The following is a 25,627-nucleotide window of genomic DNA, read 5'->3' on the forward strand; positions in this document are numbered from 1 at the left end:
CCCCCCGGCTGACACAAGTTACCCAGACAGACGCACCAGTATGGACAGCTCTATGTTGGCAGGAGACACTCTCCTGCCAACAGAGCTACCGCCGCTCGTTCAGATGGTTTAATGATGTTGACGGGAGAGCTCCCTCCCATCAGCATAGAATGGCTACAGGGGAGATCTTACTGCGGTGCATCCTCATCGGTACAGCCGTGCTGCTGTAAGGTCTCTAGTGTAGACGTGGTCTCAGTTCTTCAGGTTAGGGACTGTCTCTTAAGCTGCCATTACACAGCATTCACCACAATGGGGCCCTGATCTCAGTTTCTCTTAACACTGCTATAATACCCATAATAAGATATTGAAAATTGTTGTTATGAAATCCAGCTAGCCACTATCAGAAGGAATACTGGATACAATTTCTTTCAGTGCTTGACAAAGCCGGGTTCTATCTTCCTTGGATTTATGCACAAGTCAGTGTTGGCAGAATATGATGGCTTTTCTGTCTCTTAAATCTACAGGATACAGCCCATTATTCAAAGAGACACAGTTTAGAGTTTTCAATCTCTTCACTGTTTTAGCATATGGAATAGCGTGCCAGTCCAGGTATGGAAAGCAAAAGTAGGGGTGGGAGGGCAAGACTGGGCATTGTTGAATGAATCATTTTGTCTGGGAGGCCAGGCAGAAGGAAGGTATAAGACACTCTTATAGAAAACAAACAAACAAGAAATGTCACATAAGTCAAGGGAACTGTTTTTTAGTGTTTTTTAATATGCTTCTATTCTGGTAAATACAGGGTTGGAACAGATTATTCTTTTTACAGAGCTTGCAATGTAATTAGGCAAGTGGATACAAATAAATCAACTAAGTAAAATAGTTTCCAGATTAATTCTAAGATAAGATGTAGCAAAGGGGAAGGAAGAGGTTTTTTTGGTTGCAAAATGCTGATTTATCAAAATCAAGTTTATTGGCAAGAAACCCCCAGAATAGCAAATAGACCAGTGATTAGGATACTCATCTGGACTGTGAGATACCTCAGTTTGAGTCTCTATTCTGCCTGATTTGGTGCTGGGACTCAAACGCAGGTCTTCTACATCTTAGGTGAGGGCACAAAGTACCAGGCTGTTGGCTATTCAGGGATGTAGGGGTGTCTCCCTGTTTTTTCATTGTAAGGTTTCAGTTTCCTCCCAGTGTAGAATGGGACTCATTTCTGAAATCTCGAAAATATTGTGGGATGAGAAATTGTTTCCCTCTCTACCTGAGAGCACATATCAGTAACTTAGAATAAAATATAACAGGGGCGATGGTGTATTTATCCCCAAAACAAGCATAATACATTCAGAAGGAAGGTGAAAGTTAAAAGAAATACAAACGTGGTAAAGTAGGGAAATGCTCCGCAACCTTAACTCTGCTCTGTACTGACACTGTGCAGTAATTAATGCGCTAAGTCAGAGAACTCTTGTCGCTCTTGTCTTCAATGATATTTTCCTATTTTGGGAGTAATAGAGTTTGAGGAGAGGAGTAATTTTCACAGAGCTTGCTAAGTTGTTAGGCAGCTTGCCACAAATAAAAACAAAGGGAAATAAAATCTTTGGGTTTGTTCAGCTCTTGAATAAGAAAAGTTGAAGCTACATACAGAAAGCCTTCAAGGAGCAGGTGGCTCTGTTTTTCTTTCCTAGTTAAGACTACCTTAAAGGAAAGGGATCTATTTTAAGAATTCATTCCAGCTGTAGGGAAAGCAGCTGGTTTCTTGGGAAGGTTGATATTTCTCACTCTCTAAGTGTGCTGGACTGCAAGCAGCGCTTCGGCATTCAGTAAAGACAAACAAAATAAAGACTTGGTACTGAGAGAACAGCTTCTGTTCACTTCAGAGGGAATTATGGGTATTCAGAGATTTTCAGGACCTGGCCCAAAGTGGGGAATTGTGAGAGCATTACATCTGTAGAAGACCAAACCGAGAGAGGAAAAGCTCCTATACCCCAGCCCCTCCAACTGACGCACATTCATACATCGATTAGCACATGATAATGACCTGTGTGTATGTGCACTGCCCTGTGCTGGAATTCACTGGCAACCAGAACAGCCTCTGTATTAGTTCATTTCAACCATTCATGCGTGTTTTTCTGAGCAGAGTCCACAGTGACTCTGAAGTGAACCAGAAGTTGCTGTTTGTGTCCGCTGATCTTTCTTTTACAGAATCCTTCCCCACCTCAGTGCTTCCTTCACACCCCCATCAATACCAAGCAGTATAAGATGCAAGAGGAGAGGAACTTCATCATACAAGGCAAATAGCCTTGTCCCACATTTGCATGAACTCCATACCCAGGGCAAAATGATGGGGAAATGTTGCCAACAGTATGGAACCCTGGTGAGATTGGCTCAGCCTAAAGTAGAGATGGTTAAATACTAAGACTGACAAGCAATTAAAAAAAATGAATCATGATTAATTGCGCTGTTAAAAATAATAGAATACCATTTATTAAAATATTTTTGGATGTTTTTCTACATTTTCAAATATATTGATTTCAATTACAACACAGAATGCAAAGTGTACAGTGCTCACTTTAGATTTATTTTTATTACACATATTTGCGCTGTACAAAACAGAAGAAATAGTATTTTTCAATTCACTTCATACATGTAATGCAATCTCTTTATCATGGAAGTTGAACTTACAAATGTAAAATTATGTACAAAAAATAAAACAATGTAAAACTTTAGAGCCTACAAGTCCAAGCAGTCCTACTTCTTGTTCAGCCAATCACTAAGACAAACAAGTTTGTTTACATTTACGGGAGATAATGCTGCCTGCTTCTTATTTACAATGTCACCTGAAAGTGAGAAGAGGCGTTTGCATGGCATTGTTGTAGCTGACATCGCAAGATATTTACATGCCAGATGCACTAAAGAATTGTATGTCCCTTCATGCTTCAACCACTGTTCCAGAGGACATGCGTCCAGGCTGATGACGGGTTCTGCTCGATAATGATCCAAAGCAGTGCAGACCGACACATGTTCACTTTCAGCATCTGAGTCAGATGCCACCCACAGAAGGTTGTTTTTCTTTTTTGGTGGTTCGGGTTTTGTAGTTTCCGCATTGGAATGTTGCTCTTTTAAGACTTCTGAAAACATGCTCCGCACCTCCTCCCTCTTAGATTTTGGAAGACAATTCAGATTCTTAAACCTTTGGTCGAGTGCTGTAGCTATCTTTTGAAATCTCACATTGGTACCTTCTTTGCATTTTGTCAAATCTGCAGTGAAAGTGTTCTTAAAATGAACAACATGTGCTGGGTCATCATCCAAGACTGCTATAATGTGAAATATACGGCAGAATGCAGGTAATACAGAGCAGGAGACATACAATTCTCCCCCAAGGAGTTCAGTCACAAATTTAATGAGCATCATGAGCATGGAAGCATGTGCTCTGGAATGGTGGCTGAAGCATCTGGCATGTAAATACCTTGCAATGCCAGCTACAAAAGTGCCATGTGAACGCATGTTCTCACTTTCAGGTGACATTGTAAATAAGAAGCAGGCAGCATTATCTCCCGTAAATGTAAACAAACTTGTTTGATTTAGCGATTGGCTGAACAGGAAGTAGGACTAAGTGGACTTGTAGGCTCTAAAGTTTTACATTGTTTTGGTTTTGAGTGCAGTTATGTAACAAAAAGAACCTACATTTGTAAGTTGCAATTTCATGATAAAGAGATTGCATGAGGTGAATTGAAAAATATTATTTTTGTTTGTTATTATTTTTGTTACAAATATTTGCACTGTAAAATGATAAATTTAGGACTATACACTTTGTATTCTGTGTTGTAATTTAAATAAATATATTTGATATTTAATACATTTTAATATTTAATAAATTCCAGTTGGTATTCTATTGCTTAACAGCGTGATTAAAACTGCGATTAATCACGATTAATTTTGTTAATTGCGATTCGTTTTTTGAGTTAATCACGTGAGTTAATTGCAGTTAATCAACAGTCCTATTAAATACTAAAACATGAGATCTGTAAATATTTTCACAAATATAAGTTCTGAGTTCTGTTTGTTCTGATTCACGGAGTGGTCACATGGTTACTCACTAGCATTCAGACAACCCCCATGAACTAGTGAAAATGTTCCCAAACCTAAAAATGGTCATGAATTTTAACTTGAATGCTTATGTATCAAAACTGAAATCGTACTAGATGCTTGCTGTGTATTAATCTTCTGTTGCAAAATGTTCAGTTCTCCCATCAGAGGTAGAAAAAATGCCATGGGATTTAGGACACCATTCCCACATCAGCAAGGGAAGTCAAAGTGTCCAGTTCAGCAGAAATATATATTGAGGAAAACAAATACAATCAACGATACTGGGATTGGTCTGTGCATGATGTAGAAGCCAACAAATGCGTGTGTGACAGTCAGTGCAGACTGCTACCCAGAAGGGGAAGATGAATGGTCATATTTTCCCCACATCCCAGTTACCATTACGAAAGAAGACCTGCATAGATGAGTGGGACACTAGGTCCAAGCTACTTGCATGAGTAAGACATGTGGGATATGGCCATTGATTCAATTCTCTCCTGTTTTAATATTCAAGTAAATGTTCAAGGATTTCTTTACATTAATTTTGACCCTAATTTATCTGCCATTGGCACAACTTAGTGCCTTCAACAAGAGCTTAGAATCATAGAATATCAGGATTGGAGGGGACCTCAGAAGGCCATCTAGTCCAACCCCCTGCTCAAAGCAGGGCCGATCTCCAGACTGATTTTTTTTGCCCCAGTTCCCTAAATGGCCCCCTCAAAGATTGAACGCACAATCCTGGGATTAGCAGGCCAATGGTCAAACCACTGAGCTATCCCGCCCCCTTGGTTGGTAAGTGTAATTGGTCTAACCCAAACTACAGCGCTGGTGGACTTTTTTCTAGATTTCATCACCAAAGTATCTGCTTGTGTGATGGCTGCCTTGTTGGCTGTCAAACTGGGGATTGAACTGGGAACCTCCAGAACTGAATCAGCTGCTACAATTTGAGCTAAGGGTTAGCTTGGGGCTGTAAGATTCTTAAATTCCAAGGTCAGAAGGGGCCATTGTGATCATCTAGTCTGACCTCCTGTATAACACAGGCCATGGAGCTTCCTACAAATAATTCCTAGAGCAGATCTTTTAGAAAAACATCCAATCTTAATTTAAAAATCGTCAATCATGGAGAATCCACCACGAGCCTTGGTAAATTGTTCAAATGTTAATTACTTTCACTGTTAAAAATTTGCCTTATTTCCAGTCTGAATTTGTCTAGCTTTAACTTCCAGCCACTGGATTGTATTATATCAGTCTCTGCTAGCGTGAAGTTCCCCATGCAGATCCTTATAGACTGCAATCAAATCTCCTCTTCACTTTCTCTTTAAACTAAATAGATGGAGCTCTTTGAGTCTATCATTATCAGGCATGTGTTCTAATCCTTTAATCAGTCTCATGGTTCATCTCTGACCCCTCTCCAATTTATCAACCTCCTTCTTGAGTCGTGGGCACCAGAACTGGACACAGTATTCCGGCAGCAGTCATACCACTGCCAAAAACAGAGGTAAAAATGTCCTCTATACTCCTACTCAAGAGTCCTCTGTTTATGCATCCCAGGTTCGCATTAGCTCTTTTGGTCACAGCATCATATTGGGAGCTCATGTTCAGCTGATGATCCACCACGACCCCCAAATATTTTGCAGAGTCACTACTTCCCAGGTAGAATCCCCCCCTCTCCTGCAAGTATGGCCTACATTTTCTTGTTCCTAACAACTCATATCCAGGATCATCATGGACGGGGGGCTGAGGGGGCTATAACTCACATTCACCAATGGGTTACACGTGCCTGAGTTGTTTCATCTCCTTTTCATTAAGGGTCCCCAATGGGCACAAATAATGAGTTAGTTGGACTGTTTAAAGGCAAGAGGCATCACTTTGAAATTCACATGTGAATTACAGAATGAGCAGATCCCAGTTACCCCTGAATTCAATACTGCTCTTGGAAAACTGTGGGCCAAATTCACAGGCAAAGTTTCAAAATGGCATCAATTAGGTGTAATTGCACTGGGACTCCTCTACCTTCCAGTTCTCTTGCACTCAGCTGCAGTGTTAGAGACTCTAAATTGATGTAATTTACATGCTGAGGAGCCATTAGAAAACACAAGGCTGTATAAGCTGAAGTAGGGAGTACTCTACTTTAACTAAACACATTCTTGCATCTTCCTATTAGTTGCCTCTCTTGCTACGCTCCTCTCTTCTAGTCTCACACCATGGCTGAAACTCATCCTGGTGTGGATTGCCAGCATAAGGCCTATGCACCACTTGAGTCCATGCTACAGCCTTATTTTGGGCACTGAAGAGATGAATGGGACTTCTGCTGGCCCTCTTCACAGGGATGAATTTGACCCCATGAGATTTACAACAACTTAGATCCCCTTAGACTCACTTATGTTCATTGGGCCTAACTCAGAGCTGCTGAGTAATGGGGTCTGTAGGGGGAATGTTGCACATCGCTAAGTGGATGGGAGTCCAGTTGTGTCTAAGGACCTCTTTCTTCTCTCCTTTACACCTATATTTCACTGGGGTCATTCTGTTCACGTCAGTGGACTTCTTGTCTTTAGCAATGTGAGAGAAGAAGCTCACTGGAAGGGTTTGGAGGAAGACATTACTTACACCAGTTCTTGCTTTGATAAAGTCACAGAAGCTTCACATCTCCAGTCACTCAGACCATTTTTTGCCATCTAAGGATCAGAATTCCATCCCTGGAAGTAGATAAAGAATCATCTTACAGGGCATTCCAAACTGCATCAGCGGGAGAGCAAGGGTCCATTTAACTTTCTAAGTCAGTCTGGTGTCACTAGCTAATACCAAAGAAGAAAGAGGGGGAGGGGAAAGATTTGTGTGAAGTGTTTTAAAATCTATAAGTTGCATTTTATGTTCATTTGTCACCTTTAGGAAAAGCAAATAAAGTTTCTGCCTTTTCAGGGAGGGGGTGATAAATGGGCACCTTGTGTTTGGTTGCTGGAGCTTGTGTCGACTCTATTGACTTTCTGCGGGGAAAAAACCAATTCATCTGAAGCATCAGCAAGTGCTGCCTGTGCTCACTGTGCCTGGTATGAGTAAACGGGCTCTGAGTGCTTCTGGGCACTGATCTGAACAGAAAGTAATTACCTTTGCTGGGGGAAGCTGGCTCTTCAGTCCACCTGGACGTAGATAGAAAAAACAGCAATGCCAAGACCCATTTAACAAAGGTCTCCCTCTGGAAATGTGAATATTTTTGGATATGGCTTTCATTTTTAGTAGCTCGACTTGATGGGAAGATGGGACAGTCGATTATGTAAAAGGAAATTTTGAAGATTAAAAACTATGGCCGAGGTCATCACATTGGAATTGCCCAACTGGATCTGACCATGTGTTCCATTCTGATTATTGTTCTTGCTTTGAGGTAAGGGTGGAGGCTCCCAATCACAGACCACATCCTCACTCTGCAAGGTGATGTGCAAACACGTAACCCAAAGGTAGTCCCTGCCCTTAGGACGTTACAATCTAAATACTCCAGGATCCTTTCTCCAAAAGTAGCCAGGACCAAATGCTTCAAAAGAAGATGCAAGAAATCATGAAGGGGGCAGTGATGGAATAACATGGCCATAGAGGCAGTGTCTTCCTAACTTCCTCAGGGAGAGGTTAGCTTTATTCCCTGGACCATTAGGTTTTACACTCCATTCAAATTATGACTTGTTTTATTGTTGGTGGGTTTTCTTCATTTTTGTGTGTTTAATGCTGCCCAATGAACGTGTGGATGCCTTCATAATGTCTATTCTCAGGTGAATGGGGTCATACTGTGCCTGAGAACAGAATTTGGCCTTCTATACGACAAAGAAAAGTCCAATTTGTGTTACTAAAAACACCTTAGATTATCCAGACAAGAATTTTAAAAATCATTTGTTCACCATTCACATTTCTGTCAGTTTGGAAAATAAAACTAGACAAATCCCTCTGTCTTTCCCCTTCCCACCCCTTCCTTCTTTCCCCCTTCGCCCCTGGTTTCCAGTCAGTTTCACTTTCTAGTTCTCCTGCTTTAGCTGTTGTTTTTGGGCTCCTAGCTCTGACTGTTTACATGCAAAAATTTTGTAACCAAGTTTGCTTTCAAATTTCCATGTAATCAGCTTGGGGTTCTGATTTCACTGTGGATGGTGACTGTGTTGAAGATGTCACCTTAGGGAATTCTAATTTGTTTTGTCTTCTTAAAATGAGGTTGTAACGGGGTTCACTCACCACTGTGGTGCCTCCTGCAGGCTGTCCTGGGGATTAGCTCTGTTTGCCACTGCGCCCTCCTCTGGTGATGCCTTGCTGCTGACACTCCTGCTCTAGGATCCATGTCTCTCCAAGGATCGCAACATCCTCTTCAGCGACACAGCCCTCTGGCTGTGCCACACACTGTGCTCCCCCTTCTGGGGGACCTGAAGTCCACTGTTCAGCCACTTCCCTTAGTGGCTATTGCAGCAAATTGTCTGGCCACTTCCTCCTGGTTCCAGCATCCTCTTTGCCCTTGCCTCAGGGCCTCAGCCTGCAAACCCCAGCAGCAAGCCAGGAGCTCTCTCTCGCTCCCCAGGTCCCTGTTAGCAGCAGTGCTCTGTCCAGGGTGCTGACAGTTCTCTCAGCCCTCCAGAGACACAGTTTTCTCCCTGAGCTCCCAGCAGAGAACTGTCTTCCTCTGCCCTGCAGCTCCCTTCAGCTCTTCTTTGATTGGCTGTCTCCTGCACAGCCTCCCTAGGGCTCTATTAACCCCTTATAGCCCAATGTGGGGCAGGCACCCCATCACAGAGGTCTTGTACAGTGGGTGACGATGTAGAAACCAAGGATAGAACAATATAAATCAAGGAACAATGATCTAGTGGTTAGGGCACTAGCCTTGAGAAACCTATGTTCAACTCTCTGCTCCACCACAGATTTCCCTATGTGACATTGGCTAAATTACTTAGTTTCTCTGTACCTCAGTTTCCCATCTGTAGAATGGGATAAAAGCAATACCCTGCCTCATGGAGGTGTTGTGAAGATAAATATATTAAAGACTGTGAGGTCAGGTGCGCAGATACTATGGGAATGGGGGTCATATAAGTATCTAAAATAGAAGAATGTGAGACTGGAACTGAGCTTGGCTAACAATGTGTAGCCCAAGGTCCAGTGTGCTTCAACAGCAGCCCTGGGAACTACAAGATGTGGATTGAAAAATGGGGCATGTTGGGAGAACTTCCGGGTTCCTGCCAGGACGTACCCTCTGCCCTCCTGGCAGGGGGTCTCAGCACTGACTGAGCTGGGAGCACGTAGCAGGCAAGCAGAGAGGAGGCTGCTGGACTGTAATCCTGTTCTATGTCCTTTACAGAATAAAGCCTATTCCTGGTGGTTTGTCTGAGTGGGTCTGGTCTTAGGTGAACACACAACGCAGAGCACACAAAGAAGCCTCAGGCCCAGTTTCCCAAAGCTGTGTAAATAGTTGCAAGGCAGCCTTCCCCTATCTGGAACAACCTCATACTGGGAACAGTGAACGGGGGGGAACAAATGTTCCTGACAGTCACCACCCAAAGCCCATTGAAGTTGATGGAAAGACTCATTAACTTCAATGAGCTTTGGATCAAGCCATTGATTTGCATTTATTTCTGCTCTAGTTGCTCTAGTACAATTAGTGTTCCGCTCTGTGATCTTTTCGAATACCAGCATAAACAATGTTTCTTTTTCAGTGCATAAACTCACACAAGAATAGAGAATTCATCTTGCCTGTTGATACGGCTTAACCGTAGTTGTATTATCACAGAAATAACGTTGGGAGAATGAGGGGGGACACTAGTATAAGTCTGGGTGGTTTGGTCTGAGAAACAAAACAGCTTTACTTGGCCCGTTGATAGCGGATGATCTGTGAATTTCCATTTTAATAGTAATTCTTTTTGTATGCCAGTCATTATGAAGTCACTACCTTAGGATAATGAACTTGATCGTTCCTAATAAATATAATAATACCCAGGAGCGCCTCCAGCTTTTCTGCCACCCTAGGCGGCGGAAGGTCCCTCCCCAAAATGCCGCCCCCCGCAAAGGTGGCGGAAGGTCCCACCACCAAAATACCACCGTGGTCGCCGCCCCCCAAATTGTAGCATCCTAGTCGCCTAATGGGTTGCGCCGGCCCTGATAATACCTAGTTCATATCTAGTCCTTTTCATCAGTAGATCTCAGTACACTTTACAAAAGGAGCTATCATTTCCCCCCATTTTACAGACGGGGCGCTGAAACAGGGAGCTGATGTGGTTCCTCCAAGGTCACAAGCGGGAGAATGGCAGAATCCAAGTCCAATGAGCTATCCGCCAAGCAACACTGCCATGCAGTATTGCATAATTAGAGGATTACCTGTCATCCATCTAGAAATACAGAACATCTTCTATGTATATTACATATGTATACACATGGATATGCATAGCTGGATTAATATATCTAGATCTTTATGGTGTCTCCTAATTTATTGTGAACGATCTTTGTGTTAAATGATGTCTCGTGGGGTCCCCCACCCCTTCTTTGTGACTCTGCCTGCCTTTTATTACTGAATGGTGGGTGGGGGAAGAGAGAGAAATGCTGAAATGCCTGAACACAGATTAGAATTCCCACTGTGAAATGCTAGATGCTGTTCCTTTCAGTTTGGCCTTGTCTAGGAGCTGATTCGTGCCTGGCATTTTCAGAGACAGTAAACTGTGTATTTAAAAATGACACTAATGATACAGATCTTTAATCCTGTTGCAGGCAAAGGTCTTTTGTTCGCCATTTGTGGTGCCTCCTACTCTATTCCTTTGTAACATTGCTTTTTTCCTCTTGCTGGAAGACTGAAACCATTCTCTCTGTAGTTCTCAAACCTATTTCCTTCATGCAGAGACAGGAGTTTGGACTCTCACACTTCTGTCTGATTCATCAGCAATACAGACCAATTAATAAGTTAATCGGTGGTGAGTGGCCACTAGTAGCCAGACATCTACTGTATTTCCAGAGCTAACACCCTTGGACTAAGCTAAAGGAGCAACTTCACGGAGCAGAGACTGTTTCTGATACCTTACTGAAACCATAATTCACAGCATTTTGGAAATTAGAATCATAAAATGTCAGGGTTGGAAGAGACCTCAGGAGGTCATCTAGTCCAACCCCCTGCTCAAAGCAGAACCAATCCCCAGACAGATTTTTGCCTCAGATCCCTAAATGGCCCCCTCAAGGACTGAACTCACAACCCTGAGTTTATCTGGCTAATGCTCAAACCTAGTGGGTTATCAAACATCCACCTACTAAAGCAAGATTGCTCCCTGCAGACAGCCAGGTTCTAAAAACTCAAGCAATGAAACTTTCTGCCACCTTCTATCTTCAGACTATTCTGCAATCTAACAGATTCCGCTACTGGGAATTATTTTCAATTACCTTTTTTTTTTTTTTGTAGTCTACATTTTCCTTTGCTGATGCAACATGCGTGCACACCGGGTGCTGTCTGCCTACTCTGATGACTAGATCTCGAAAAGGATAACAATCAACAGTTGCTGTTAACCTTAGCAAAGTTTGTGCTTTGGGGTTGGCTGTCCCGGGTTCAGACCTTGTTGATGATCACAAAGTGGTTGTTACATTTAACTTTTAACCTATTGTAATTAGTTATGCTCATTCTAAGTCAGGAGTGGCCAATCTGTGGCTCCAGAGCCACATGTAGCTCTTCAGAAGTTAATATGCGGCTTCTTGTCTAGGCACCGACTCCGGGGCTGGAGCTACAGGTGCCAACTTTCCAATGTGCTGGGGGGTGTTCACTGCTCAACCCCTGGCTCTGCCACAGGCCCTGCCCCCACACCACCCCTTCCCGTCCCGTCCCCTCCCCTCCCCTCCCCTCAGAGCCTCCTGCAAGCCATGAAACAGCTAATCGGGAGGTGTAGGGAAGGAGGGAGAGGCACTGATCGGCGGGGCTGCTGGTGGGCAGGAGGCGCTGGCGGGGGCGGGAAGATAATAGGGAAGCTGCTGACATATTACTGTGGCCCTTTGGCAATGTACATTGGTCAATTCTGGCTCCTTCTCAGGCTCAGGTTGGCCACTCCTGTTCTAAGTGATCCCACTGTTTATTTGATTGCGACATACTTCAGATACACGTTCACAATTATCATATATTGCTTTACTTTCAGGAAGGTTGGTCACCATTGGTTTGCTCTAACAGGTTTGCTACACTTGAGTTGTGTAGTCTGGTTTTTATACTGTCACTAAAACGCATCAGTTTTCACCATGTTTACCTACAAGTCCTGGCTGTTTCCTCGTCCTTCTGTTTGACGCCTCTCTAACTAATTGTGACTGTTCCATCCATACAGATTATGTTGCTGACTGACCCGGAGATTGAGAGCAGTTTACTGATTAGCTCTGACGAAGGGGCCACGTATCAAAAGTACCGGCTGAACTTCTACATCCAGAGCCTGCTATTCCACCCCAAACAGGAGGACTGGATTCTGGCATACAGTCTCGATCAGAAGGTAAGAAAAGATTTTGTGACCTTCTTTACCAATGATGTGGCGTTTTTCCTCCCAAGGGCCTAGACAAACATTTAGTGCTTGCTTTTTCTAGAGGGCCTCTGCACGCACCATCATTATGACTTCATTTACACACCTGTAAGGTCTGTGACTATAAATCGGGTATTTACTGGCGGATGTCATAAGAACGGCCGCACTGGGTCAGACCAAAGGTCCATCTAGCCCCGTATCCTATCTACTGACAGTGGCCAATGCCAGGTGCCCCAGAGGGAGTGAACCTAACAGGTAATGATCAAGTGATCTCTCTCCTGCCATCCATCTCCACCCTCTGACAAACAGAGGCTAGGGACACCATTCCTTACCCATCCTGCCTAATAGCCATTAATGGACTTAACCTCCATGAATTTATCCAGTTCTCTTTTAAACGCTTTATAGTCCTAGCCTTCACAACCTCCTCAGGCAAGGAGTTCCACAAGTTGACTGTGCGTTGTGTGAAGAAGAACTTCCTTTTATTTGTTTTAAACCTGCTGCCCATTAATTTCATTTGGTGGCCCCTAGTTCTTGTATTATGGGAACAAATAAATAACTTTTCCTTATCCAGTTTCTCCACATCATGTCAAGTTTGGTAACATTTGCACCCTCAATGATCATTAATGGTGGGGAGTTGTTTGAGGGGAACAGGATTGTGCCTCCAAACATGGAAAGTGGGTTTAGGGGTTGGCTCCAGAATAGACCCTTCATTGTGTTCTCTTCTTTTTAACTAATGTTGTTGCCAGGACAGTAGTCTTAATAATGTGTGAAGCTGTTCAGTATAAGTACTTGGATAATGGTACACAATATGGATGTATTTCTTGGCCCTCAAAACAAATGGTGATACCGCCCTTGCTTCAGAATAACATACAGTTCTTCTTGCTCCTGCCTGCTTGGCACATTATAAACCAGATGATGATTATCCAAGGAAGAAAATAAGTGAATTGAATTCCTTTTGGAGTCTGCTTCTGTTGGTGCAGATCATGCCATGGCTACAGAAACATGCCCAAACGTTTCAAAAGCCTCTAGTGCAGGGGTCGGCAGCCTTTCAGAAGTGGTGTGCTGAGTCTTCATTATTCACTCTAATTTAAGGTTTCGCATGCCAGTAATACATTTTTAACGTTTTTAGAAGGTCTCTTTCTATAAGTCTATAATATATAACGAAACTATTGTTGTATGTAAAGTAAATAAGGTTTTAAAAATGTTTAAGAAGCTTCATTTAAAATTAAATTAAAATGCAGAGCCCCCCGGACTGGTGGCCAGGACCTGGGCAATGTGAGTGCCACTGAAAATCAGCTCGCGTGCCGCCTTTGGCACCCGTGCCATAGGTTGCCTACCCATGATCTAGTGCTTTTGGGTACTTCAATTTTTGGATCAACTTGAAGGAGCCTGATTCTCCCAGTAATTTCTGAAAAACCAAGGCATCAGTAATCACTAAGCTTGGGCCTGATAAATATTTAAAATGGGACACCTTGACAGACAGTGCTTGTTCCGATTGGTGTGCCCATCGAAATCTCAATGTAAGGTAAAGCTTTACAGTCCTGTGTTCACTCACCACAGGAGCATCTCCTTGTGGCCAGGTGTGGCACAGCAGCTGACTGTCAGCAGGGGTTGCCAGAGTGAAAGTCACTCCTTCGCTGTGGTGATCTCTGCTCTGTACCTTGGCCCTCCACCCCGGTCATGATATTAATGTCTGCCCCTTTTAGGGTAACAAAGTTCAACAAACAAAAGTCCAATGGTTAATTTCGAGACCTTGTGTCAGGTCTCTGGCCTCTGGTTCTGGGCTCATGACACTTTGCCAGTGACTGATAGGGGAAGCCAGGCCCTCCTTACACTGGGTTCAGCCCAGGGACCCTTACTGTCAGCCTAGGTTGCAGTGTCCTATCCCTGGCTACTAGTTCCCTGGGCTTCTTCTGACCCAGCCTCTCTGAGGCTTTCTTCCATGCAACGTCTCTGGGTTGATCCTTCTTTCAGGGCTGGAATCCCAGCGCTTATTCTCCACCCTGGATTTCCTCCTCACCACTTCTCCATTTCCAAAGAGTGACTGCAGACTCCCGACCTGCAGCCCGCTTCTGCTACAAACTTCCTCTCATTATAACAACCAGCCTGCTCCTGCCCACTTGGGCTTCATGATCAGTCAAGCCTGGCTTTCCCTTCAGATGCAGCCAGGGAACAGAACTGGTTTTTCAGATCCACATTAACCCATTCGGGGATTGTGTGGGGTACATAGCCCATCATAAGCACCTTCCATTCAAGACTTTCAATGTGGTTTCCAAACATAAAAGAATTAATCCTCCCAATACTTGTATGATGTATGTAGGTATATATAATTATTGTGAGCTTGAGGAAATGGTGTCTTGGGGCTGGTTTACACTGGACCTAGCTACATTGCTCTGGGGTGTGAAAAATCCATCACCTTGAGCAATGTAGTTAAGCCGACCTAAGTTGCTGTGTAGACAGAGCTACGTCAAGGTGGAGGTGGGTTACTTACACTGACAGGAGATCCCCTCCCATCAGTGTAGGTAGTGTCAACCTACTTACCGCTGTAGCATTTCACATGTAGACAAGTCCTTAGGGTTGCTAAATGACTTGCCTAAGGTCACTAATGAAGCTTAAGGAAATATTGGGAATAGAAGTTAAGACCTGTGCTTAACCAGAAAACCAATCTCCTTCCAAGGTTGTAGCCTAATGTCCATACAAAATTAAAATTTGAGTAAATCTATTCTGCCTACCTAAATGTCCTCTGTAGTCTCAATCCGATACGGTGTTCCTCACTTGACTCTTGTCTTAAATTGTTGTTATAGTGTGCTGCAGCCATGTTCCATCCAAGCTTTCATTCTAGTGGGAACTGAAATGATTCCTGGATACTGTATATGTAAAATAGGAAGAGCCAAAATTCTGCCCATATTTATGGCCAAAAAACACCACTGAAGTCATTGCACAGGTGCAAATGAGGACAGGATTTGGCCTCTAGCGTGTTAAGCATTTTGGGCCCTTTGAGATGAAAGGAATTGCATCATTGTAATACACTCATAATTGATGAAGATCAATGCTGCTTGTAGTCGTGAATTTCCCATTTTGAAATAGGGGATGGGAGGAATATAAATGTATGTTGGGGCTTTAGCCAGCCTGCCAAGGTGAGTGAAGATCCTGAGTTAGACAATGTATAACTAAGTTTCACTGGAATTATGGTGCGCAGCCTCATAAGGGGACAAAGCCAGACAGCTGGAGACATAATTTCCTAGTTCCAGCAGGCAAATGTTCTCTACTCCGTTATTCCATGAGTAATTGCTATTGCTTTATTTTACAGGACCACAAAACTGCTTGCAAATATGAACTCAGGCTTTTTGGAGGGCCCTGAGGGGTTAGATGGGATGATGGGGTTGGTCAGGATGGCCAAGTTTATCTGGGTTTTATGTGGGAGGCTGCTTGAAGGAGTTTTATCTAAACAATATTTCAGAGAGTAGTAAATGTGATCATAACTGGCGATTAGAATATTATGTTACCTAGGATGAGCTACAGCTCTATGCAGAGGACTGGCACAAAGCCACTTAGGTCCCACTTAAAGGCCTCAGAAATGGAGCTTATATGGGACTTAGCAATGTCCTATACCCTGCATAGGGGTGAACTATGGCCTTGGGTCCTGATCCTAACCCTATTGGAGTGTTTCCCTTGACCTCAGTGGGCTTTGGATCAGCCCCTTTGTGGGTAACTGATAAGCACAAAGTATAAATCAACTTGGAATAAACAAAACTAAAGGGTCAGGTTCTCCCCGTGGCTGAGCAGACGTGGTCCCTGGCGGTTTCATTTCTCCAGGCAGAATTTGGCCTGGAGTAACTGTGCTCCTGCAGGTTTTAATATTTATCACTATGGAAGTCATGGAGTAGTTCACAACACTTGACTGTCACTTGGTCTTTTGAGACCTTGTGCTAGGGCTGTAGTAATGACAAGAGAACCCCAATAGTCATTAGTTGCAATCCGGCATAAGGTTATTATTGACCAAGAGTCCCCCTAGCAACCCAAAATGTAGACAGCTGCGTGGTGGCTAACTTGAACTGAATTTGCCGTCCGAGTTTGTTTTCTAGTAGACAGGTTCCTGGTATCACAAAACCCCATCGGTAGTCACATTCATTTGCACCCTGGTTGCAGAAGAGAGACCAAGGCTTCAAGGAACCTGGAGAATGAACAGGAAAGGAGACTGAATTAACATGGAGACTGAACCATTCCTCCCCTGGAGGCATTTCCTCCAGTTGAAGACTTAGGTTGACTGCCTGGGCACTGGGGGGGAGCTTACACCGCTCATGCTGTGCCTCTTCTCTGGGCAGAGGACTTTAGTTTCCAGGGCTGACAATCCAGTGCCTTTTACACACATTAACTTGACAGATTTTAGAGAGAGTATCAGAAAACCAGCTGCTGCCTGCTCCAACTGCTCTATGATTACATTCATTTTTCCAGCTGAACGTACAGTCGCTCTGTGGTGAACCCCCACCACATAATCGCAGAGCCAGTATGTGATTCTCCATTTTCTGAATAAGAAAAGTTACCTATCAGAAGAAAACTCCAGATACAGTAAAACATTGCGAGGGACACACAAGCTCGTTGGAGGTCTTGTACGTTTTAATTATGGTGGGTTTAATCAGCTGACTCATATGGTAAGAGGCTGTTTTGTGGGCGTGTTACCTGTTTCTTTTTGCTATATTCTTAAACAGTGGTTTGCGGTGTAATTAGGGACTGGAAAATAAGAGCCTCCGCTTCATGCAGAGTCTCCTTCCCCTGTTCAGATGGGTCAGCCACACAGAGACAATGACTAATACTCATCCCTGAATCACTGAGCTCTTTGGAGTGATGAAATGCAGGTGGGAACGGGAGGTGTAAGTGGTGTGAGAGAAAATGTAGAGTCCTAATTGCACAGCTCAGAAGAAATGTCTAAATGCACTCAAGTGTTGAGCAACACCAGCGGTGGTGGAGAAACTGTTTTAAAATGGTCCTTCTAGATTCGCTGTTGTTCCTTTGATATTCTAAATCGGATCATGAAATCAAGACAACCAGGTTAAAGGGGACAGTCTCTGCCAACGAGGCATCTCTAAATGAAAATATTTTTATTGAATTTCCTTAATATGTGATTCCAGCTGTCTGTTCTTTTAAAAGCGAGTTTAGTTCCTGGGAGAAAACTACCAAATGGACAGCCTTGGAGATGGAAATTTGGTCATGTTGTAAAGGCACCGGACTTAGATTCAGGAGATCAGGGTTCTCTTTCTAGTGGGCAACAAACTTCCTCTGTAACCTTGGGCAAATCACTTAATCGCTCTCTCTCTCTTTCTTTGTTCCCCATGTGTAAAACTGGAATCGTAACACTTTTCTTCCTCCTAGAGGTGCTGAAGATAAATTCCTTAATGAAAGAGGTGCTCAGATATGAAGGTGATGGGTGCTGTTTAAGTAGATACATAGAACTCTCTATTTATAGAACAATGTGAACAGAGCTTCCCACACATTGCCCCAGCCATGTGCTTTAACCCATTGCCTGAATGGTTTGCTTTGAAAGATGAGCAGCATCTCTGTCTTGTCAGCAGAGAGGCTTATCACTGTATAGATGAGACTGCTAATTAGCACCAATTGTGATAGTGGACTTTTTGAGGTCCTCTAGGTCCTGATCCAAAGCCCACTGAAATCACCAGTCGTCTTTCCATCAGGAGCTGGAAGGGGACACATTTTACGTAGGCCACATCTCCTTGTGTTAGACTTGTGTTTATTTGTTCATTCAAAGGGGAAAATAATCAGTGCAGAGAACACAAAATAAGGGTTGGTAAACTCTTGCAGGGCCCATGAGGAAGGGAAGCTGTTTGGTCAATGAGCAAGCGGGATTTGCTCCGGTCGCACCCACTAACAGTAATGGGGAGTGGATTTACCGATGTGAATCCATCAGGAATTCAAGTGGGAACAGTGGAGTTCAGAATCGGGGGGACAGAAGAATCGCTCGCCTGTGTAAAACGATATATGTCAGAGAAGCAAGGGTGTGCACAGAGAGCAGGTCAGTTGTTAAAGTATGAAGGAAAACTGTGGATTGTTGTCTCTTTGGGTCTAATTCACCCCTGTGGGAAGTGGGGGCAGAACAAGGCCCAGACATCACTTACGTTCCTATAACCTCCTAATGGAACATCAGTGGCTCACATGTCTGGTGATAATGCTCAGCACAGGGGATGTCCCCCATTGTCAGGAAAAGAGGGTATCAGCTGTGTTCTCCTATTATTTTAAACCGAGCTTTTCTGGCTTCTCTGGGGCCTGATTCTCCTCTCACACCAGTGTAAATCAGGAGCAACTCCACTGACCTCATGTACTGCGGCAGTATAAGAACCAGACTGGAATGGAAAGGAATGAATGGAATTGCCTTGGTGTACAACTAGAGTAAGAGGAGAATCAGGCCCTGTGTTTAAATCAAACCTAGCAGTGAGCCTGATCATGCTCTTTTAATAGCTTTGCGATTAATAGATTTTAAAGTCAGAAGGATCATTTAATCTGACTTTATATGTAACACAAGCCATATAATTTCTCTCAGTTAATCCTGTATTTAGCCCAGTACCTTGTGTTTGACTATGGCCTATTCTGAAAGGCATCCAATCTTAAATGAGATGTACTGAATTTTTTTCAGCTGACTTAGATGTGGGTTTGGCTGGGCTCAGTGTCTCATTCAAAAACAAGGAGATTAAGTTTGCTCTCTGTTATGCTGCTTAACCACTGCTCTAATTCCATTGATAGCAGGGAGTTACTCCTGCTTTGCACCAGAATCAAGCCCTGCATCTCTGTTATAATGCGATATTTTCTCCAGTTAAGATTAAGATACATAGTTATATAGAATAAAGTTTCATTGGGTTTTGAGGATCCACTGGCAACATTAGGTGTGAAAAGACAAAATAGCATATAGTTTGTGTGCTAACGTTTAAAGAAGTCCCTAGCTCAATCAAGAAAACAAATTATTCATTAGGCCTGTATATTTCTGATGACCTCAGTGGTGGCAAAACATGAAAGGCAATAGTGTATTTGCAAAGCAGAAGGAGTTCTGCCCTGGTACCAAAATATGTGGGATGTTTCAGAAGGGCTTGGAAATTCTTGGAGGACCACAAGAATTTATTCCAGCTAAATGAAGGCTTTTAAAAAATATGTGAACTCTCACCGATATTTTTAAAAGCCTGTGTGTATTTATGCATGGTTTGTGTGTGTGTGTGTGTGTGTGTGCGCGCGTGTGCATGCAAAAACATGCAGGTGTATGTATCCTTAAGTTATATCCATGCACCGAGCGTTTGGCTTACGTACCTTTGCACTCAAGCCTTTTCAAATGTGGGTTGAAATCTAGGGGGCAAATTGAGCAGCCATTGGATAACCAAGCCTTATGCTGTTCTGAGGATGAACAGGCAAAAGCTATGAAGATCCTTCATCTTGCAGTTGCTTTGTTTTATTTTCTTTCTTGCCTAGACAGTCAGCTGCCCAGCATTAATTTAGTAACAGGGGTAAAGCTGTCAGAGTGTATTTTTCTTTTAATTTGGCTATAAACTGGTGTACAAACTGTGATAAAACATGCCCTCCAAGTGCATCCATCAGTCTCTTACACACTTCACTAAGCATAATGTGTTGGGAAACAACTTCAAATAAAGGAAATAAATAGCGGATGGAAATAAAAGAATAACCAAAAACCAAACAGCTGATCCAGTGACAGGCAGATGGCACAGTCTGTCCAAACAGGAAGATAAAATCATAGCAATGTCGGGCTGGAAGGGGCCCCAGGAGGTCATCTCGTTCAGTGTTTTTCAGTGACCAGTCCATGGACTGGGCACCAGTCCCTGAGATCTCCCTGACACAGTTTAGGAAGGCAGTAAGCCGGTCCCTGGTATCAAAAAGGTTGAAAAGCACTGATCTAGTTCATCCACCCTGTGCTGAGGCAGGATTAAATATAGCTAGACCATCCCTGACAGGTGTTGGTCTAACCTATTCTTAAAACCTCCCTGCATAACTTGTTCCATTGCTTAACTATCCTTAATGTTAGAAAGGTTTTCCTAATATCTGATCTAAATTTCCCTTGCTGCAAACTAAGCCTATTGCTACTTGTCCTACCCTCTATGGACATGAGCAATTGATTGTCATCTTTTTTTAAAACAACCATTTAAATATTTGATGCAAGTTATCCTTTCCCCCGGCTACAAGCCTTTTCTTCTGTAGACTAAACACATCCACTTCTATCAGCCTGTCCCCATAGGTGCTCTGCTTGGTAGGAGTGTGGTCAAGGGGCTGTAAGATAGGACTCTTGAGTAATATTCATCACTGATTTTGCCACTGATGTGCATGTCTTTAGGCAAATCTATATACCTCAGTTTGCTCAAATGTACAGTCTGTACAAACAATCATGCTTGTCCCCCTTAAGCCTGCTTGTGTGTTCATAAGGGCTTTGTTTGTTCACTTGCTTTGAGATCCTTGGATGCATATGTGCAAACAGTGAGGGAATAGCCCCTCTCCCATAAAGTTTTACTGCCCTATGGATGTCTAGAGATTTTCACACATTTCCATGAAAACATACTAATTTTCCATCTGAGAAGCAGTGTATTCCCGTGGGTGGGTTTTAACCCCGGCTCTGTCACTGACTGCCTGTGTGTGACCTTGAGCAAGTCACTTCAATTATCTGTGCCTCTGTTTCCCTCCACTTTCTTTTGTATCTTGTCTATTTATATTATAAGCTCTTTGGAACATCCATTGTTTCTTACTATGTACACAGTGTCACAATGGAACCCTGAGATCAGCTGGAGCCTCCAGCACTACCATTATGCAAATGATAAATAATAATGTTTTTTTTTTAATGAAAAGCGGTGTGTATGTGAAACTAGTGAACTTTTGCCCTGAACTGTGTGATAATTAGCCATTTTCTTTTCCTGCAAATGGTAATTTTTATGGGGCAAAATGCAAACATTGAAAGACAGACTTTCCCTTCCACCTCCAAAATAATTGATTTTTCATAAAATAACCCAAAGCAAAACAAAAGCACCCTGGCAGGAATGCAGGTTTTTTTTTTTTTTTTTTTGCTAGCAGTGCAATTTATTTTTTCCAAATAGATCGCCTGGCTGCTAAGCAAGTAGCTACAAAATTTACAACACATTGGAATGGCTTACCAAGAGGAGTGTTAAGTTCGTCATCACTTGGAACCTTTAAATCGAGATTGGACGTCTTTCCAAAAGATACGATCTATTTCAGCTCCAGGTTGGTGGGCTGAGTAGTGTTCCTTTGCATATGAGGGAAGAATAATTCCCCCTACTGCAGGAACTGTTAGCTGAAATTGTACGGAGTGTGTTATGCAGATACATTTTAAAGGTGTGCTGGTAAAAACGTGGTAACTATAAGTCATTTGCTTTTGGATTTCAAGCATGAGTCAAATCTTTCTAATAGACTTCCATTCAAACTGGGCTGGAGTTGGAAAACCAGCCAATGTGCCTCTTAGGAGAATGTGTGGAGAATATTAAAGGAGAACCAGAAAGAAGGAGGGAAGAAGGATGGAAAAAGAAGAGTAAAACTGCCTGTACATACTAGGCAGTATCCCCAGTGCTCCTCCTTCAGCACACAAACGGAATCTCTTCACGTCTAGCCCTGAACAATACGAGACTCTCCCAGGACAAGGTTCCTCATGATACTGGTGAAGAATCAGAAACCGAATGAAATGGAAAGGAAAGTCAGTAACTGATATGCAAATCTCAGTGGCTTTTGGAATGACTGCAAGATAGATACCAGAAGGCGTTATCACTTCCACTTGTTCCCGTCGGCGTTAAATAAACAAACACCTAGTTATTTGCTAAATATATGGATTCCTTATGTTCAGTGTAACCGATTCACTGATACAATTCAAAATGCTTGATATTTTTGCAACGTTGCGTTTAGTTTCTCCTCTCATGACTATTTAAATCGTTTAAGTGTCCACGTATGGCACTGGCAATTAGATTGTAAACAACGGGGGAAAGAACTAAATGTCAGCCCAGAAGCCGGTGCCTTTATGGTGGCTCCTCAGTCCTTGCTGTGCAAGCAGGGACGTGCCAAATTCTGCATCAGTTTCACCGTTTGCGCCAGATGTACCTTTGTACTATATTCAGTACAGGGAGGAAACTTCACACAGGCTCCAACAGTGCAACTGCTAAGTGACGCCGTGCTGAACTATTGTGGACCAAGAATTATCTTGTTAACCTGAAACGATTCTTCTCTACTCCAGAATCTTGCATCTCCTGCTGGAAGGCATTTCTCAGAGAAAATTGCTTGCATCCCAGGTAGCCTGTCAGGACACTGGGAGCCAGACAATAGACACTGTCCTGATTGCATACCTCTCACTTGGGGAGGAGTTTTGGCTTTGCCACAAGCCCCAATCAACGGGCAGATTGGGAATCTCTGAATCATACTCTGCTTCCCAATCTAGCTCCCCGTCTCTGCAGCAGGAGTGCCCTTTTCCAGGCCTATACCAGGTGTAGCTAACTTCCTTTGGCACGTTCGTGTAACCACACTAGCTAGTGTGCTGGCAGGAGGTGTGACTCCAAAACTCCACCCACTCCTGCCCCTTCTCCGTGTAAGGGGCATGTATCCTCTCTGCATAGCCTGGTTTCCCCATCATGCTTCAACCTGCAGTACATGTTGCCAGCACCAGGTTATCAAGGAATGCTTCATGTCCCCACACTCCTTGTACAAACTGAGCCACAAGGTGGTCCTCAATTTGACCCATGAACACAACAGGAAGTCAACAGCAACCTGTTTTCCTGGAGGCATAGAAAGATAAAGAAATCCAGATTGCAGGGAGGAGAACCTTGTTTTCCCTTGATTGCACTACAGCAGCTTTGAATAAAAGGAGGGCACCATAGACGAGAGGAACGGATCAAGAGAGACAAATGTGAAATCTGTCCTGCTATCCTCTGCCTTCCTGGAGGTATTGGATCAGTCCCAGGTAGACTCCTTCACACATGAACAACATTTGAATAGTACCCAGATGAACACTAAGAATAATGACTAAAACATTAATGGAAGGAGCTGAATTCCTTCAAATACACCTGTGGTGCTAATAATGTGCAATATACCAGTAATAAACTTATTCACTATAAATGAATGGGGGTTAGTAGCAGGAACGGGCTGATTTATTTGAATTATACCGTTCCAGTTTGAGGCAGCCGCTTCTGCGTTCAGTTTGACTTTGTTTTGTTTACACTTTAAGCTTAACAATGCTTCAGAGATTGTTACATGTGTCTGTATGGTGCCTTGTGCAACATTGTGCCACATATGGAGAGGAAAGTAACTGTAAAAGCTCTTTATAGTCTCACATAGAGAGACACAATGAGAAATCTGTGGTAAAAATGCAATGACCGTTTTCTGAATAGATTCTCTTGGGGGTGGGGAAGGCACTTGGAACGTGAATAGCTTTAAGCAGCTCACACACGAAGGGGAAAGAATTAGGGCGATCTGAAGAAATGGGCATGAAGATTAACATGCTGTAGGATTTCCATGAAGGAATTAGAGGTGGGTTTAACCCAACCCTGGGAACACATATCTCAGTTCTTTTGGGGAAGTTCCGATCCAGATCTGAGCATGGTATTTTTGGCTAGGTCAAGATAGAGGGATTTTTTTTTTTGGTAAATTCGGGATGGCATTATGAATGTCTAGATTATTGTGGTCAGGGCTATATCTGAGAGGAATGAGTGAAGACTTCCTGGAAGCTGGAGGTGAGAGAAGTTGCTTTGTGTGACTGCAATTATTTGATTCTCCGAGGTCAGTGATAAATCAAGTTCAACTTGAGGCTGTGCATTGGTATAACTTTTTAGGAGAAATGTCCTCAGTAGAGGCAAAATTGTGGTGCCTACCAGCTCCTCCACATATTCATCTCTTCCAGTTAGTATCATGTCACTTCCTGGATTCAGTTTAAGCCAGCTGTTCTTTCTCTAAACTCCCATTTCCCACATCCACAGGATGAAATCAATGTACAGAGATGTATGTCCTCATTAGCATACAAAGTCTGCCAGACTGGATCAGATCCGTGATTCACCCAATCCAGTATCCTGTCTCTGACAGGGTCAACACCAGATGCTTCAGCAGAAGGTGTCAGAACCCCCCGCCCCAGTGGGAAAGTTTGTGGGATGTGGGAAAGTTTCCCCCCATGGAGTCCTCAGCCTAATCCTTAATACTCAGAGATTGATTGATTGATTTAAATACTGAAGGACGAGGCCTTGCAGCCCATGTCATCTCATTGTAATCCCTAAGGATTGTTTGTGGATATTAAAAAGGAACAGTGACAGGTTTCCACAACACGGGGGCTCTTGGAGAAGAAGCCTCTCAAGACTGATGGAGTGGTAAGCTACCTTTAGGAGGCTTGCCTAGGACTGTGATCCCCCAAGATGAGGTCCCAGGACCAGAGCTGTGCAAAAAGCCAATTTGGGGGTTCAGTGACAGTTCTGGGGAGAAAAAATAGTTATTTTGGGCTGAACAAAAATTGTGTTTCAATTTCAAGCTTTTTTTCCTTAAGGTTTTTTTTTTTAATATAAAATTGAAGGAAATTTAGAAAAAAAAGTCATTTCAAATACACCTCTACCCCGATATAACGCAACCCGATATAACACAAATTCGGATATAACGTGGTAAAGCAGCGCTCCAGGGGGGTGGGAGTGCACACTCCAGCGGATCAAAGCACGTTCGATATAATGCGGTTTCACCTATAACGCGGTAAGATTTTTTGGCTCCCAAGGACAGCGTTATATCGGGGTAGAGGTATAGAAACATTTTGACTTTTTCCAAACTTTTTTGATTTTACCTTGTTTCCAGACAAAACAATTCAGTGAATTAGACGTGAATTTGCAAACTGTTTCCATTAACCCAAATGTGCATTTTCCACTAGGGGAAAAAAAAAAAGGTGAACACATTTTGCCCAGTTCGAGCAGGCTTTCAAATTCTTTGGACTTGGCAGGGTTACCTCCCTTGCTTCTGAGGTCAGATACAAAGACTGTAGCTGTCCCTCTATCTTGCTGAATGATGCTAAGACTATCAGGAGCTGAGTAGCTTGTTTGGACAAGCTGGATGAATATGGAGTTGAC

General features: G+C 43.1%; 1 protein-coding gene across 3 annotated transcripts in view; it reads left to right on the forward strand.

The window, feature by feature from the left end:
* SORCS1 (sortilin related VPS10 domain containing receptor 1) overlaps window positions 1-25,627 on the forward strand; it is a 408,602-nt gene that overhangs the window by 235,258 nt on the left and 147,717 nt on the right. For all 3 annotated transcript variants that reach the window (XM_034776637.1, XM_034776634.1, XM_034776636.1), the window contains exon 4: window positions 12,357-12,515. In XM_034776637.1, coding sequence (XP_034632528.1) covers window positions 12,357-12,515 — 159 coding nt within the window. The remainder of the gene's footprint in view (window positions 1-12,356; window positions 12,516-25,627) is intronic.

The sequence above is a fragment of the Trachemys scripta genome, chromosome 7 (genome assembly GCF_013100865.1).
Source record: "Trachemys scripta elegans isolate TJP31775 chromosome 7, CAS_Tse_1.0, whole genome shotgun sequence".
NCBI classification, from domain to species: domain Eukaryota; kingdom Metazoa; phylum Chordata; order Testudines; family Emydidae; genus Trachemys; species Trachemys scripta.